Below are 16,930 nucleotides of genomic sequence, written 5' to 3' on the forward strand. Positions count from 1 at the left end.
GTCAACTCCGTCAGACGTCAACTCAGTCAGGTTTTGTGTCTGACGGAGTTGACATGCATCTGCCGGAGTTGATAAAAGTGTTCCTAAAACAATAAAATGATAGTTTTTGAATAATGGGAAGTATTCTAATTTGGCACACAGTTAGAGCATGCCTTAAGGAACATTTTTGGCCATAGGGCCATCACAGATTTGTCTCGTGGTGACCATGGCAGCCATTTTACAAAAGGGCCGGCACCTGATGTTATTTTACAATAACTCAAGTTCTACACCACCTAGGATCTTGATTCTGGTGACTAAGACTACATTTTCAAGGATGAGGGATACAGTGGTACAATTTAGATTTTTCCTTTGACCATGGCAGCCATTCTTCAAAATGGCCGCCACCTGCTGTTATTACAATAACTCAAGTTCTACACCACCTAGGATCTTGATTCTGGTGACTAATCATACATTTTCAAGGATGTGGGGTACATTGGTACTATTTAGATTTGCCCTGTGACCATGGCAGCCTGTATATCCTGTATATGGCACTGTATATCCTTGAAAATGTGGGATTAGTCACCAGAATCAAGATCCTAGGTGGTCTAGAACCTAAATCAGTTCAACTTGTCAACTCCGTCAGATGTTTGTCAATGTCAAGGATGAGTTGAACCCAGTTGCAAAGTCACAACCAACAAGAGTAGTCTAGTAGATATAAAAAGTATTTAATAAAGAAAGGCAGAATCTTACACTGAATATGCAGGTAGGAACCAGGCAGAGTCCAGTTTTATAGTGAGCAGGTTGATTGGAGAAGTGTTCACTGCTGGGCTGATGAGGTAGTTGAAGACAGGTGTGTAAATGGAACTGGGTGAACTGGGTGTGCTGGAATGGGATATGGGAGTGGCCAGTGTGGAGTCACAGACTGAGGGAGAGACAGAGGGCTCCATTAAGCAGTTCAAATAATATTACTAATCATATTACAGTTTTATGAGCTGGGGGCGTGTGGCATGTCATATTGCAATTTTGGACATGTTAAGAAGCGCTTTCGACACCCCGTGGATTGCGCAAAACGGCCTTGAATTAGTCATGGGTGTGTTTAAGGAGTGTTTGAGACGTACCCAATCAACATACGTACTATTCTCTTTACCAGTCAGCTGATGTCACATACGGAATGCGCACTTTGGGGATCGTGGTATTACATTTCTTCAGGCTGGCACCATAGAAGACATGACATGACTTTGTCACATTTGGGTTAATTATTCCTATTGCACTGCATGCTGTCACCTTTATGCCTCAAAATAATTTGTTTCCATTGAAAAACACCAGTAAAATAACGATTATATTTTATTTCATTCAAGTCATGATGAAGGAATGAGTTGAATGCTGCTGCTTAATGTTGTGCCTGTGGCCCCGATGGTATATGGTCTTCGCTCTTAGCATTTTATTGAAGAAGACTTGAATCGGGTGTGATACAGCATATGAAAGCAAACTTCCCACGGATTATGGAGATGTTTTTATTTATTTTTAAGGTTAAGAAATGAAAGAATTATGGACGTTTCTAATCAACATTTTACAAAAAAAAGACGCAAAAAGAGGCTGTTGCCATGTCTCATAGAAACAAGTAAATAGGTCTATAAGAATAAGAGCATACAACAGGGGTCTGTAACCTATTTTAAATGAAGTGCCATGTTTTTATTTTCTAGATAGCGAGTCTGCCATATCCAGATTTTAATGACACCACATTAAAATAAAAAAAACATATTTTGATTGTCCACAAATAAAGTTCTTCCTTCTTTTTAAATATGTTCTTGCACATTGTTATAATGATCATTATATATATACCCCTGCAGTCAGAGTTCATAGTTTTAATGAATGAATATGATGCATTGTGAGCTGGTAAAGATCTGCTATTTTCAAAAGTAATCTTGGAAAAATGTAATTACATTTTTGGATTAGCCGTCCTTAGTTGGGCAAATGCATTCATCTGGGGATCCTTGACATGGGAATGTGCTGTGTGAGGATCACTGGTTTAAACAACATTAGGAGAAAAGCCCAAATAACCACTTTAGAAACAAGAAAAGCAACCACAACTAGTAGGCTACAACTACCAATATTTACAAGCAACTTTACAGAAAAAGAAGCCGCTTATAATAAACAGACATGGCAACACTCCAGCAGCCTCCCAGAGCCGCTCAAGTGTAAAATCAAACAGTGCTTTTTGCATTTATGAGGTGGTCAGACCCACGTGTAATCGTTATGCGCTGAGTGTTTTTAGGTCAAGGGGCTTAATAGCAAATTGCGCAAAGCGAAAATAATTAACATATGGACACTACCACAATGCTAAAATATTCAGGAACGCCGTATGCCATATGTGTGTGCGTTCAACACAGGCCGATATGCCTTTCATTATACGATTGTGTGCAGAGCGAGGGCAATTTATGTATTACCCCATTGTAAAACGGATCTTCAAAATGGCACCCAGAATGTGACAGTCAACTCGGTAAGACGTTGGTCCCGTGATGTTTTTGTTAATTTCCAAAGAAATAGACGATTCGATGTCAAATCTTTTGTGCTTATGTATTGAAACACCAACTTTTTTTAACATGGTTTTCATGTTATAATATTGAAAATAAAGGTTGAAATGACGGATTTGAGAAATTGGATATTTCATAATAGTGTGATATTGGAACAAAACAATATTAAAATAATTGTATTACTTAACTTGATTACTGAAAGCCATTATAAGATAACTGAGGACTTTATATTATTGTTGAAATCATCAAATTAAAATAAAAGGGATTTTAGTGTGTCTGACGGAGTTGACATGAATCAGTTATGAAGTGCATAAATGTCCCATTTTAGAAAGAAATGTTATGCGAAAAACCTGTTCCTTCTCAAGATTGGTAGTTGAGACCTGTGTCTACAAATACATCCATTTGATTTGAATGCATCTTAAAATAAAATAAAATCTGATTTGAAAAAAGTTTTGTCCCTTATCTCAAGAATGGGTGACATATCCTCTCTTCATGGGTGACATATCCTCTCTTCATAATGTAAATAATAACCCAAGCGGCACACTTACTACTTATTTCGATGGAAATAAGCAAATTAGCACAACACCCCATACATCCCATTCAATTCATTTAGGGCTTATGGTAGGGGAAATAGCCAATAAGGAGATTTTGCACAAAATAATACCTGGACCTCTTTGATGGGGACGTAACAACTACAAAGAAAGGTAAGAAAGCCTTTTAGTATGGAATTCTCCTTTAAGGAAACAACTCCAAGATTTCCAAGTCCAACTCATTCAACTTTTATTTTCCAACCTTTACATGCTGTGCACAGTTGTCTTCATTTGTTTATTTGGTTGGTTTCTTATCAGTGAGGTTGAAAACCTTTGAAAACAGAGCAACAATGCCAAACAACACATGATAATACTTTTTAAACACTTTTCCAATCAATAAGTTATTTTTAACCAGTCTTGTTTTTAAGCAATAAAGTATTTTAAACAATTAAATGTATTTTAAGCAATCCAATGCCTTATGTAAAGGACTTTAACTAATTTAGCAAAGTCCTTTTAAGAACCATTTTAATTAAATATTTCAAATTAACCATTTAAACACTTATAAAGAAATTAGATAATTAGCTGATCCTTGAGCTTGTAGCTCAGCTCTTTTCCAACTAGGCATTTTAAACCTTTAACACGGTGAAACATGAACTGTTCACATTTTGGTTAGTATTTTAAATTCTTAAAGTAAATAATTTCTAACTTTGTCTTATTTTGTAAAGTTATACTTTTGAAACACAAATGAAAGCTTCCAATCATATGAAATACTGCAATGTGGTCCTTCTCCAATCCAAACTGTAGCAGTTACTAAATACATTAGCCCATTAAAGCCAGATTTTAAACACATTAAGCAGTATTTACAAATATCACTGATTAAGACAAAATAATATCACCGACCATTGGCGTCTTTGGACTTGGAACATGCCGAGTAGATCTTGCTTCTTGTTTCTGGTGTATAGTTTGTTTGAATGCTCCCTCCAGCCTTTTCAGGTGTTCCAGCTCAGCCAAACGAGCAGCCATCTTGCTGGTGCACTGTGGGAGATGTAGTTAATATGTGATGTTGGAAGTTGCCTAGCAAACTCTCCACTTCTGAGTTTTGACCAAACACACATAAAGACCCCCAGGAAAGGGTTGTAAATCTTCTAAACGTCATTAACATATATTTTATTGCAAAATGGGCAATGGGTGTCCCTTTAAACAGGTGGGACAAACCAATCACAGTAGTTGGTATCAATAACTCAAACAAAAGGAAAATCAATGCCCCTGAGCTGATCTACAATTACGTACTACTTTTCAAACTTTAACTTTTTCAATAGATACAATTTAATAAATATTTCAGGCACCTACAACATATATAATAAACATGCAAAATAACAGGAACAAACTCCCCTGCAGTGCTTGGCCCCTTCCAATCAACACAGCACTGCAGAGGAGAGACAGGTGACCAACAAATAATTGAACTTCACACACTGTGACAGTATACGGTAAATAAAAAGTATTTCTCTTTCAATCCTTGCTTACTTTTAAATGTCAGACACATGTCCTTGACCGTGCGTGTATGTGTAACTGAATCCATATTTTCTATCGATCAATCGATTGATCGGTCAGTCAGTCAATAAATCAATAAATCAATAAATCAATAAATCAATAAATCAATAAATCAATAAATCAATAAATCAATAAATCAATAAAGCAATAAATCAATCAATCAATCAATGATCAATCAATCTTTTTTGTGGACTCAGAATAAAAATGTACTCCACCAAGAATAGTAACATTTTCAGATACATCCTATATCCTATCCTATAGAAAATCACACGAAGTAAGTGGTGCAACTCAGTGTGGGCGTTCCCGGGGGATCCCCGGGAACTTCCAGACCCATAGGAACGGCCCAGGCTGCCGGACCGGTTCCGGCAAGCCGCCCCGCGTCCGAAACGATCGAGAAATGACAGAGTTACCGTGTGGGGGTCGCCGGGGATGTACTGACCCCCCCACTGTACTGTCACACCCGAAATCATAATAGTTAATATGTGTGTGTGTGTGTGTGTGTGTGTGTGTGTGTGTGTGTGTGTGTGTGTGTGTGTGTGTGTGTGTGTGTGTGTGTGTGTGTGTGTGTGTGCGCGCGCGCGTGCGTGCGTGCGTGCGTGTGTGTGTGTGTGTGTGTGTAGGCCTACATGTGCGTGTTAGGCTGCGCAAGTGACACTTGGTTGTGAAAACCAACCAAACGCTATTTTCGTGCTCAGACGGACACAGCCAGCCAGCCACCAACAGACACACAAAGCTGCGTAAAGAAGTGGTTGCACCACTTAAAAATCATTTGAGCTGAATATCCAAAATCTGATTCAAATAATACCCTTATATACCCTAATAATATAATTACAATAATAACAATTAATAATACTACTATACTACTAGTAGTCTAATAATAATAATAATAATAATAATAATAATAATAATAATAATAACAATAATAATAATAATAATAATAATAATAATAATAATAATAATAATAATAACATATGGGAATAACTATTATAATACAGGCTGAGTCACCAACAGCTTCTACTCAAGTCATAAATAATTAAGTAATTATTTACTCTAGGCATGTTTCCATCCCCGCCCGGGGACGTGGAACAGCAACCAATGGGTTTCAGCCCAGCAGAGATGTAGTGGTGCTATTTAAGAAGCCGACAGTTCAATGTGCTTCAGACAGATAATAACACCGCACTGCATGGCATGCGCGCTACAGACGGAATATAAAGACCTTCGCTGTTGAAGTTTGATTGCATTAAAGCCAACCAATTGCTACGGGGAACTCCATACCATATCTTCTCTCAAGGAATAACGTTTTAACGAAATGAAAGCGTGGCGAGTTCGATGCCTTTACTTTCTGATATTAAATGCGGCTCTTCGATATGTGACGTCCTTGGAAGAAGAGCTGACGGATTCTATTTTTGGTGAGTTGACAGTTTACATACACTTGTTCATATCAATCCAAGCCATTTATTAATATTTTGTACAATGGACTCTGCTTAGGTTATAACTTAAGTGATGCATCAGAATATAACCGTGATTCTGCTATAATAATAGCCTATAGAATACTATAATAATGATCTATTAATTTTAATTATATTTTGTAAACTGGCTGTTATTTCTAACTTTTAGACAACACCAACACACCCACTTCTAGACTAGGCTACTATATACTAAAGTGACTTGATGGAAAAGGGTTGTTTGCTGTCACACTAATGCATAATTGGAATATGGTATTGCACATAATCAGAAATATACTATAAAGGCTTTGCATTGTACAACTTAAGTGAAATTATGAGTAGGCCTATAGGTATTATTAATGGCATGCTCTCTCATGTTGACTTGCCTTTAACCCTTGTGCAAGTTGTTGGGGGTGTGCTTATAGTCCCTGCCCCCCAAACTCACCACAACCCTCCCCTGTGGAATAGTCAGCTGATATTTGGAGAAGGGTCCGTCTACTCTAGACCCTATCCTATTGGATGTCTGTGGGGATTTGTCAGTGAGGTAGCAGAAGCATAACCAGAGAAACTTTTCGTTGTTTCTATGGAAACATGTCTGGTCAAATGAACCCTTGTTACCTCTATGGAGTGCATGTTGTCTGAAGACGGAGGCTCATTTACTGAGGGGCCCCATATAGCCAGTCAGACAGTCAGTCATGCGTCTCTTGGCTTTCCATCAAAAGGACAAAGAGCTTAGATTTACAGATTTTGACAATAACATGGATGGCCCTATCTCTCCTCTCCTCTCCTCTCCTCTCCTCCCCTCCCCTCCCCTCCCCCCCTCCCCACCTCCCCTCCCCTCCCCTCCCCTCCCCTCCCCTCCCCTCCCCTCCCCTCCCCTCCCCTCCCCTCCCCTCCCCTCTCCTCTCCTCTCCTCTCCTCTCCTCTCCTCTCCTCTCCTCTTTCCCTTACATTCTAAGTATATATCCTATGAATATTCAAGGTACAAGTGTCAACCTGCATGTTGTACAGACAGCTGATTGGTTTACATTCCTTTGTGTATAGGTAACTTCCTGGACCCCATTAAAGACTTGTTTGACCATAAGGATGAAAGTAATGGTACCATTGCCAAATTCTCTCTCCGTAAACCATCGCAACCTGATGATGACCTGTGCTACATCATCCCAGGGAAACCAGAGTCTATAGCTGCTTGTTCCTTCAATAGCACCTCAAAAACCTTCCTGGTGATCCATGGCTGGACGGTAAGATGCTTCAACCTGTAGCAGCATGTTCCTACCATTAGTCAGAGCTTGGATTGGCTGTACACATGACTGCATATGGGCTTTGCTAAAACAGCTATGTTTGGCGAGTATACATCGTCACGCGTCAGAGTAGTGGTTGCTTCAAAACATAAAACACAAACTACACTAAAATGAGAACATCTAAGAAATGAAACGTGCTGGTGCAAACCCTTTCGACACCAACATTTCTGTCTCTCCATTGTGAGTTTGTGACCCTTGAATTTTGAGCTTCTCAACCAAAACAATGATCATAATACTGTACTTGAGGAGACATACTGATCATTCCCACCAGGTCCAATGAACGTCCTCAAATCAATTTTGACCTTGACCTTGATTGTGACCTTGACCTTTGCCATACATCCAAAGACATATATAACTCAATCATCAATTCTAATGTCCCTCGTTAAAATGTTACATCCTTCCCGATTGATGCAGCTTATTACCAGCAACATTAAGGCTGTGTCCACCAAAGCATTTTTTCCTAAGCTGAAAATGCAAGGAAGGCACGGTCCTAAAAACGCTTCCAAACTTTGAGTTGAAAACATTTCAACTCTGGGTACCCAGATAAAAACACAATACGTGAAGTCGTGAACGCGCAGCACAGAATAAACGCTCGGCTCCTTGTCACACATCTAGTAAATATGTGGCGTATTCCCATTGAATACTATTTAAATGAAAACATATTCTGCGCTTTGGAAAAGTGCCTCTGTGGACACAGCCATGGGTCATTTCTGATTTGTCCATCACCTCTACAGGTCAGTGGTATGTTTGAAAGCTGGGTGGCCAAGCTGGTTACGGCGCTGTATGAGAGAGAGCAGACAGCCAACGTCATCGTAGTGGACTGGCTCAGTTCAGCCCAAAATCACTATGTGGTTGCAGCCAAAAAAACCAAGGCAGTGGGGCAGGAGATCGCTCACTTCATCGACTGGATGGAGGTCAGTGGCAGCAGTTGCCTAGTTGATTACTGAAAATAAACAACAGACATACATATGAAAGATATTGCACTTCACATGTGCTGCATGGACATGCAGCACATGATGTGAATTCAGGCCTTAGTGCCTTAAACACTCCGATATCGGCAACACCCCATCTTACAACACAATCTTGTTTTCTTCAAGGAGACCACCAACATTCCTCTTGACAATGTCCACCTGATTGGTTACAGCCTGGGAGCTCACGTTGCAGGATTTGCTGGAAACCACGTCACCAGTAAAATTGGGAGAATAACAGGTTATTATCATTACTACCAGTCCATACCCGTTCAGGGCATACCCAATCCCTACCACTCTCTCTCTCTCTCTCTCTCTCTCTCTCTCTCTCTCTCTCTCTCTCTATCTCTCTCTCTCTGCTCCCTCTCTCTCCCCCTTCTCTCTCTGTCCCCTTCTCTCACTCTCCCCCTCTCTCTCTTTCCCCTTTCTCTGTCCCCCTTCTGTCTCTCTCCTCTCTCCTCTATTTTATTTTTTCCCCTGACCAATCCCCTCTCTCTCTCTTCAGGTCTTGATCCAGCAGGTCCAGACTTTGAAGGAGAGCATGCCCACATGCGTCTGTCCCCAGATGATGCTCACTTTGTGGATGTTCTCCACACCTTCACACGGGGCTCTCTGGGTCTCAGCATTGGCATCCAGCAGCCTGTAGGCCATGTGGACATCTACCCCAATGGAGGGAGTTTCCAGCCAGGCTGCAATATGAGAGGCGCCCTGGAGAAGATTGCTAACTTTGGAATATTTGGTAAGAATTAATACTCACTCAGATTTTAGATTTATTTGGGAGCTTTTTATGCCTTTATTGATAGTACAGTAGGTAGACAGGAAATGGGGTGAGCGAGATGGGACACGTCAAAGGCCGTCAAGACTCAGAACCCTCAACATTCTGTCAGGCTACGTTGAGCCTAGGTGCCGGGCCTATGGACTACAGTAATTAACACAATATATGCCAAAACGAGATAATCTTGGGATTAGCTACTGTACCCTAATGTACCCTACTGTGCTAATCACGAAATTGCAATCGAAAATACAATACAATACAAATAAACAGCTTTCAGCTACTTCATGCTCGTCGTCACTAATCCGCCTGTGCGTGTGTGAGTTTTCTTCTATGACAAATTCAGTTATTAGTCATACTGTTTACTGTCCAATTTGAAATGATAAATGAATTTTTGTTTTGATCTTAAACGTTTGAGTACATTTTTACAAAGAAAAACATCAAGGTTGTTTATTATTATTACACTAATTATAATTCTTTTCAGTTTAATATTCCCATAAAGGGCGATCGCACAACTTACAAGAATCATCAACATGTGTTTTCTTCTTTGTTTCTCCTCAGCCATCTCTGACGCGGTGAAGTGCGAACATGAGCGTTCCGTCCACCTGTTTATCGACTCTCTGCAGCACGAGGCGTCCAAGGCGTACCGCTGTGGCAGCCCTGACATGTTTGACCGAGGCATGTGCCTCCGCTGCCGCAAGGACCGCTGCAACACCGTGGGCTATGACATCAACAGGGTCCGCAAGCCACGCAGCGTCCAGATGTACACCAATACACGAGCCTCCATGCCTTTCAGAGGTCAGTAGGCTTTGTAAAAGGAGTTGTGTTCACAATCGTGTCTGTACATAGTCTTTTTCCAGGTCTGATGCTGATTGCTCCTTTCATTCTTTACAGTGTATCATTACCAGCTGAAGATTCATTTCTCTAGCAGAGTGAACCACTCGGAGATGGAGCCCACGCTGACTGTCTCATTGTATGGAACCAAAGGAGAGGCTGAAAACCTGGAGCTGAAACTGTGAGTAGTCAGTTATGAAAAGTGCCATTGTGAATTGAATCTAAGTTACCAGTATATGACTCTATTTTGTGACTAATATCACATAAGAGTAACACTAGCTTAATGTCTTTCCAATCCTACTGTTTTTATTGGCAGAAAGGATAAAATTATGACCAATAAGACTCATTCGTTCCTGCTGGTGACAGAGAAAGACATCGGTGATCTCCTGATGCTCAAGTTTAAATGGGAAGACGCTAATGGCTGGTCTGCCTCCAACATGCTAAAGATGGTATCATCCTGGTGGTCTGGAGAATCAGACAAGGACAACCTAGCAGTCCACAAGATCCGCATCCGAGTTGGCGAGACGCAGCAGAAGTATGTTTACTTTGCATTATGAGGTTTTTATTCTTGGTTATATTTTAAGACAAAATGATTTTCATCTAAATGTTCCTATCTTGGTTGACTTTCGTTTAAGGTTGGTCTATTGTGTAAAAGACCCTCAGGCTCAGAGCTTAACACAGGAGGTCACGTTTGTCAAATGCAAGGATGCATGGAGGATTCCAAAAAGGTGATTGAATCTCCACAAGCCAATGAAGAATACCGGTACACATTTTCAATTTCATTGATCAATTATTTACTCACTATATGAAAAATATTTTTTTTCCCCCCTTAGAACAACCCCAGAAAACCATGAACACTGAAGATATGGAGCAAAAATTTAAAGTCCTCCTTTCCATTGCAGCACTTACAGTAGTAAATACTTGATACACTTAAATTATACAAAGACATGACCACCTTGTATATATGTACAGGTATGTGTGCTTTATTTAAAAGTTCAAGTATGTGAATATATTTTATTAAGAGAAAGTTGTTTTAATGACATCAATCTGTGACAGCAATGTGGTCTGTCTTCTTTGGTGTCTTCGGCACTCCCAAAAGAAATGGATATCATACAAAGTCATTGAAGTCTCACATTGCGAGATGCCAAATGGCCGACTAAATATACTGTACTGGAGATACCTATGGCCTACAGTGTAAAATACCTCTGATTTCACAGTCCTGGTGACATTTAGCGTCCCTTTGTTATCCTCAACTTCTACAGACAGTTCTCTGCAAGTCTGCATACACAGACGCACACACGCACGCACGCACGCACGCACGCACGCACGCACGCACGCACGCACGCACGCACGCACGCACGCACGCACGCACGCACGCACGCACGCACGCACGCACGCACGCACGCACACACACACACACACACACACACACACATCCAGAATGGATGATGAACATTTGAAACGATCACATACAGTACTTCTCTGCGATGTCTTACACACCTGCAGTACTATGAAATTGGGGCCCAATGAGTGGCTGTTATGGTGCGTAATTTTGTCAACCGAACCCAGTTAGATTCCTGAGGTTTTTTCAGATGTGTTAAAAGCAGAATGTGAATGTGAACAAACCTTTACCAGAGCTCTTACCATAGTATGACAGAAATAACCGTAAGGGCAAATGTCTGTGAAATCCTATAGGTGTTTTGTTTAATGCAATAGCGTTCTTTTTCTCTAACCTTATGAATATTGTATGTTATCTACTATACTTATCATGACATTCACCACTGTTGTTCCCATCACTTGTGACTGGGGGACCTGTTTCAGTGTGCCTTAATAACAGAAAATGTTCCAGAAGTGAACTGTTGCAAAAATGAACCTGTCTTAACAAATGTTTCATGGCTATATATTGTATATATCTTTTTATTATAGTGTACATATTATACAGTGAACCCTGTGGTTAAGCTATTCTCTAAGACTGATAACATTGGCAAAATCTGAGATGCACATTACTCAAAGACCTGGAGGCCTGTGATGCATTCGTTGAGGCGCAGGATGTTAAACTGCAGTTTTATACTTGATATGCAATGAATATTCATTCAGAATCTTATCTGGTATACAGCCATACGGCCTACTATGAATCTGTTACCTCCACTTAAGTACACTGCAAAATAAGGAACCCACCAACCTCACTATAAGTCTGTAGTGCAGGTTATAGGTTATAACCCTAATTTCAACATCTTCACTGTAACTGTTAGGCCTATAGTATTTTCAATGAGGTTCTTGTGAGAGAAAGTCCATTTACTGGCTTTTGTGCATTTGATCATGTCATTACTATTTTTCTATATTTCCATATTTATAGTTCTATGCAGCACACCATTCTGTAAGCAATATGTAACATGGCACTATAGAGATATGTACTGTATTCATTGTGGCTTATCTTCCTCTCATTTTAATGGAAATACCATACTATTGCACTGGAAGCTGAGGAAAAGGTTACTAAACCAAGTTACTTTATTGTACAGCATATTCAATGTAAATAATTATAGATTTTATGGAACACTACACTGGTAGATATATATTTTTTACTTGTAAATATGTTACTGTACGGTATGAATACTGTAATAAAAGAAAACCTACCATATGAAAGGTTATCATGAGCAAAGAATATGAGAATCAACGTCTCAGAGTCTTCTTCACCAACTTGTTCAGCCAATTAGCATGACTATCTACTCTACTAGAAGTGTTGGGCTGTTTAAAAAAGTAATATATTATTTGTTACTCTTATCAAAAGTAAGATTATTACTTTACATATTACTCCCTAGCTGCCAAATGTAAGTCGTTATATAACATTTCTGTTACTTTGTTTAAATGTGTACTCTCATTGGAGTGAAATGAATAGTGAATACTGTATGAGTATGTCTTGTGCAGTGGAGTGTGCAATCTGTGCATGTATAATATGTGTGTGCGAATTACCAAATATAGTTGGCGAGGCAGGACCTAGACAGGATCACACTGGTTAAATCGGGATATGTAGCCTACTGTGGAGTGACGCTATTTATAAGGAATACACTTCGATCCACCCAGGCACGAGAACTAGTAACTAGTTACTTTGGGGGGAAAGTAACTGTACAGGTAATTCAGTTACACAGTTCATCTCAGGATTATCCATTTACCATTTATTGCAATGATGTTGCATTCAGTTTGTGGGTGTGACTCTGCTCCTGTGATATAACAGATTACCTGCGCAAGCATTACACAGAATCTGAGATCACAAGCACCCCAGAAGCAGAGCATAAGATACAGTTGTGCATCAATATAGAACCGTTCAAGGGCATAAATTAATATACCTATACAAAACATACAATCTACAAAACATACACAGAAGCTAATGTGAAAATATTAAGTCTTAATAACAGTCAAACATGATGGAGAGAGTTTGACAATGTACAGGTATATGTATGAACACAGGTGTTGTTACGAATATGTTTATGTCAATTTAGGGCATGGTGCCAAGTTTTTACTCCCTCACACGAAGGACTGTACCTCAGCGAGGAAAAGGTATTTCAAATTGTAACCTGAGTGTATAACAAAACTAACGTGTGTATTTTAATATGAAGTGCATAATAAAATTCACTTACAGACTTCTCTACAGACATGTATCATCAAAGCCTCAGCAGAGACACAATCCCACACGTTGGACAACTGGACGCCGTCAGGGCTGAGATTAGCGCATAGGTTCAAATAGCAGCAGTAGGCCTACAAAGTACAGGCCATGAATGGAATGGAAAGTCCCATCTATCTATCTTAGAGTTTGCATGGACAGGTGGCTCTAAATCAGGAGGTTGCTGGTATGTGGCCACCACGGAGACTATGATGACATCTCTGAAGTCTGAACAGACAACCCATAATGTGAAGACAAACAGAAAGGCTACAGTAGCTAGATGAACAGTGAGCTATGGAGCTACAATTGGATGTATGAGGTTTCTGAATATTATGCAGTAAACCTGTGGAATCTTTTTGGGGGGGAAACGTCAAACTCTCAAGCGATCTGCTTGGATTCCTTATGTTAACCATTCAGTTGTAGTGAAGTCATGGGTCAAAAGTCAAAGGTGACTATTCCAAGTCACTCATATCCAGTGTGCGGTGGCAGATGCAGACGGTGCAGCCCATGACTGCAGACAATGTCAGGATAGCCAGGAGTATAGCCCACCAGTAAGCCTGAGGAGAATACATGAGAGAGTCAACAGGTTATCTAACTCCTGCTTCTCAACTGTGCCGTATTAAGAAGCTGTTGTTCTCAACCTCAGCCCTCAGGGCATCTTAGGTAATAGAAGTTATGCTACAAAGAGATGTTTTACGTATAAATGTTTTAAAAGTATCAATTTGTCTCGCTTAGTCAAACTTGTGACTACACTGGTCACGTCTGCTCTGTTGTGTAAAAATACCCTCTGTTGTCATATCACTGCAAGTATGACCTGCTTCAATAACCAATGGTAAACACAACTTATGACACTTAGCAACAGGCAAGCATTAACTGGCCCTAACCCAGGCTATCTGGCATCTCTGCCATGTTAGCTAAGATATGTATTTGAAAATGAGTGACCCATTAGACAGGGTAAGCGAAAGGGTGGTCGATCTGGGCTCCTGAAGTGACGTGAGGGGTTTCTAAGTAAAGCCCTGCCGCCTGACACATGTGCTGCCTCTAGAATCAACGTGGACATTCCTGATTATCTCTGCACTCCAAGTGCAACAAAAGCATGACGCCAAAGTCCAAATGGAACATCTAAGACATGTGAAGTTATGAAGGTCACAACAGGAAGCTGAGCTGAGCTGAACACGCATCTCACAGCAACATCTGTCTCTACTCTGAGGCTATTGAAGCTCTGCAGTAATTTTTTATGCTTCCGTGGGCCTGCATGGGGCAATATCTGACAACCTCTGACCTCGTGGCCATAAAAATAATTAACACATCATTCTTCACTGACAAGGGTCATGCTGCTTGTCCTTGAAGAAGATTTGCCTTCGCTTTTGACTAATGGTTGCACTATTGAAAATGTATTTACAGTACTTACAGTATTTCGTTTGTTAACAGTTTTAGTGCCGGGATTAAACGAGCGTCTTCCAGGCTAGACTGCACTGCATGCCTATGTTTAAAGTTACCTTTGAACAGCCAGTGCACCGATCGCTGAGTTGTTATTTGTCAAAAAAAATTAAAGCTCATTGTCTCCGCCAGGCCAAAGTTGTGGGCCGAGACTATGTTTTCGCCCCTGGCGTGCAACCGTCATCTGTCTGTGTACAGCTAATCTCCAGCACCGTTGGACCGATTAGTGTGAAACTGCACTCACACTCCCTGGAGGCCAGAGCAAAACCTTTGCCCCAAATATTTCACATTGGCCCGTTATAGCGCCACCAGGAGGCAGATGTTTGCAAAAGACATTCTTCTGATATTAATGCTACAGATTATGTCCAAACAGCACGCAAATCGGTACACAGTCAGTCAAAGTTGGATGGAGTGGCCTGTTTTTAACAAAATGTCTCAAATTGATTGATTGATTGATTGATTGATTGATTGATTGATTGATTGAATACTTTATTAATAGTTTGCACAGCAAAGTACAGTTCAATACAAAGGTCTGCCAAGAGGATTAAAAAACCCCCAAAGCATATGGCTTGTTTCCATTGGGGTCCTTCATATTCAATTAATCAGAAAATCATGAACGCAGTGTCTAATTGACATGAAACATTGCTGGCCCACAATAAGCTATCTGTCCTGGCTGGTGGAGACCTGTGCTCTGAGGAGCACATTTTTGAAATGTTATAAATATAGGGTCAAAGTTGAATCAAGCCAATGGCATTAATAAAGCAAGCAATCAGATATACCTTCATCCACTCTCCCAGATCATCAGCAAAGTCATCCAGGTGCAGGTAGGCGTTTTTCAGCCTTGCGATGGGGCCGTCTGCATCCAGCAACCGACACACGTTGATCTTGTCACAGTAGCCACGGTTTCCTGAGCATGGAGCTCCGGCCACCAGAGCTACAGTCTTCCTCTGGAAGTGACGGGACAGCACAGAGGATGTGGTGCTAGCGCATGTGGCAGGTTGGTCTGTGATGAACACACATTCAAAATCACTTAAACTCTATTTATGTAGTTGTCTAGAGTCTATAACAGAGTATACTAGTCCCTCTCCTTTTTCCCTCTACAATGTACACCAAATCTCTTTGCATAAAATAGCCGATCTACAAGCTCACAATGCTTCACAAAGCGATTGTGTTGTGAGCTTGTGGATCTATTTTCGCTTATTGATTTTTGGTTTGATTCTCTCATAATTGTATCCCGTTTCCTTCATTAATTCGTTAATTCATTTAAGCAGCCATTCATACTCTATTCTGTGAATCACTGCATGATATAATACATGTATACTTTGAGCAATATCCAGCCTTAATATTAGTTTTTAACTTGTTGAAAAAAATGCAATTGCAATGACAGTGGACTGATTGTTGTTTAAATAGCATGACTGAAGTAAAATGTGACAGAAGTAAAAAATATTTCTGAGATGATGGAATGATGATGAAAGGGAACCTTCTGAAAGCTTCATGGGCAAATAATCAACTTCAAAATCTAAAAAAATAGGTCAAATGAGATGAATGTTGCATAAGTAACCACAAAGTAAATTCACACAAGCTGAAGAGCTTTGTCCCCAACCATAAACACATTCCACTGTGGCTGGAGAGGCCGTTAGTTACCAGGCTGCTGGCAGCACATTTGGCATTTCTCCCTCATGGAGTCCCCTGGACAGTCACACTGCTCCAGGCCATGTTTCAGACACAGAGACTCGGCACAGTCCTGGGGGTGGGGTGGGGAGACAGGAGTAGGGAGCAACATGAGACAAGACAGAGAGAGAGAGAGAGAGAGAGAGAGAGAGAGAGAGAGAGAGAGAGAGAGAGAGAGAGAGAGAGAGAGAGAGAGAGAGAGAGAGAGAGAGAGAGAGTGAGTGAGAGAGAGTGTGTGTGTGTGTGT

General features: G+C 40.5%; 2 protein-coding genes across 4 annotated transcripts in view; one reads left to right on the top strand and one right to left on the bottom strand.

Moving 5' to 3' along the window:
- The first annotated feature begins 5,771 nt into the window (after positions 1–5,771).
- Positions 5,772–12,572, top strand: lpl2a (lipoprotein lipase 2 a). Of its 2 annotated transcripts, XR_014569370.1 has the most exons (11): positions 5,772–6,003; positions 7,084–7,280; positions 8,075–8,254; positions 8,438–8,549; positions 8,814–9,047; positions 9,642–9,878; positions 9,975–10,095; positions 10,231–10,449; positions 10,550–10,642; positions 10,748–11,867; positions 11,911–12,572. XR_014569370.1 is itself a non-coding variant. In XM_083767211.1 (10 exons), exons 1-10 carry the CDS (start codon positions 5,904–5,906, stop codon positions 10,773–10,775), a joined length of 1,521 nt encoding a protein of 506 aa, XP_083623337.1. In that variant the 5' UTR covers positions 5,772–5,903; the 3' UTR covers positions 10,776–12,572. The 2 variants fall into 2 exon arrangements, 1 of the variants encoding a protein (XP_083623337.1); XM_083767211.1 differs by having other exon boundaries at positions 10,748–12,572.
- A 764-nt stretch (positions 12,573–13,336) lies between these two features.
- LOC310859802 (disintegrin and metalloproteinase domain-containing protein 10) overlaps positions 13,337–16,930 on the bottom strand; it is a 38,752-nt gene continuing 35,158 nt past the window's right edge. Inside the window, exons 13-15 of one of the 2 annotated variants that reach the window (XM_083766556.1) lie at positions 16,657–16,756; positions 15,792–16,015; positions 13,337–14,129 (exon numbers count right to left, since the gene is read on the bottom strand). In XM_083766556.1, coding sequence (XP_083622682.1) covers positions 14,025–14,129; positions 15,792–16,015; positions 16,657–16,756 — 429 coding nt within the window. In that variant the 3' untranslated portion in view covers positions 13,337–14,024. Of the gene's footprint in view, positions 14,130–15,791; positions 16,016–16,656; positions 16,757–16,930 lie in introns of those variants that run through there. The other variant, XM_083766557.1, reaches the window with a different exon arrangement.

Source organism: Protomyctophum parallelum (assembly GCF_964188405.1).
Source record: "Protomyctophum parallelum genome assembly, chromosome: 6".
Lineage (NCBI taxonomy): Eukaryota > Metazoa > Chordata > Actinopteri > Myctophiformes > Myctophidae > Protomyctophum > Protomyctophum parallelum.

Excerpts from the sequence above, each read along its gene's own strand:
- lpl2a (XM_083767211.1), top strand. The coding sequence starts at position 5,904 with ATGAAAGCGTGGCGAGTTCGATGCCTTTACTTTCTGATATTAAATGCG. Across the intron at positions 8,550-8,813 it reads TAAAATTGGGAGAATAACAG|GTCTTGATCCAGCAGGTCCA; the intron begins GTTATTATCATT and ends CTCTCTCTTCAG. Across the intron at positions 9,879-9,974 it reads AGCCTCCATGCCTTTCAGAG|TGTATCATTACCAGCTGAAG; the intron begins GTCAGTAGGCTT and ends CATTCTTTACAG.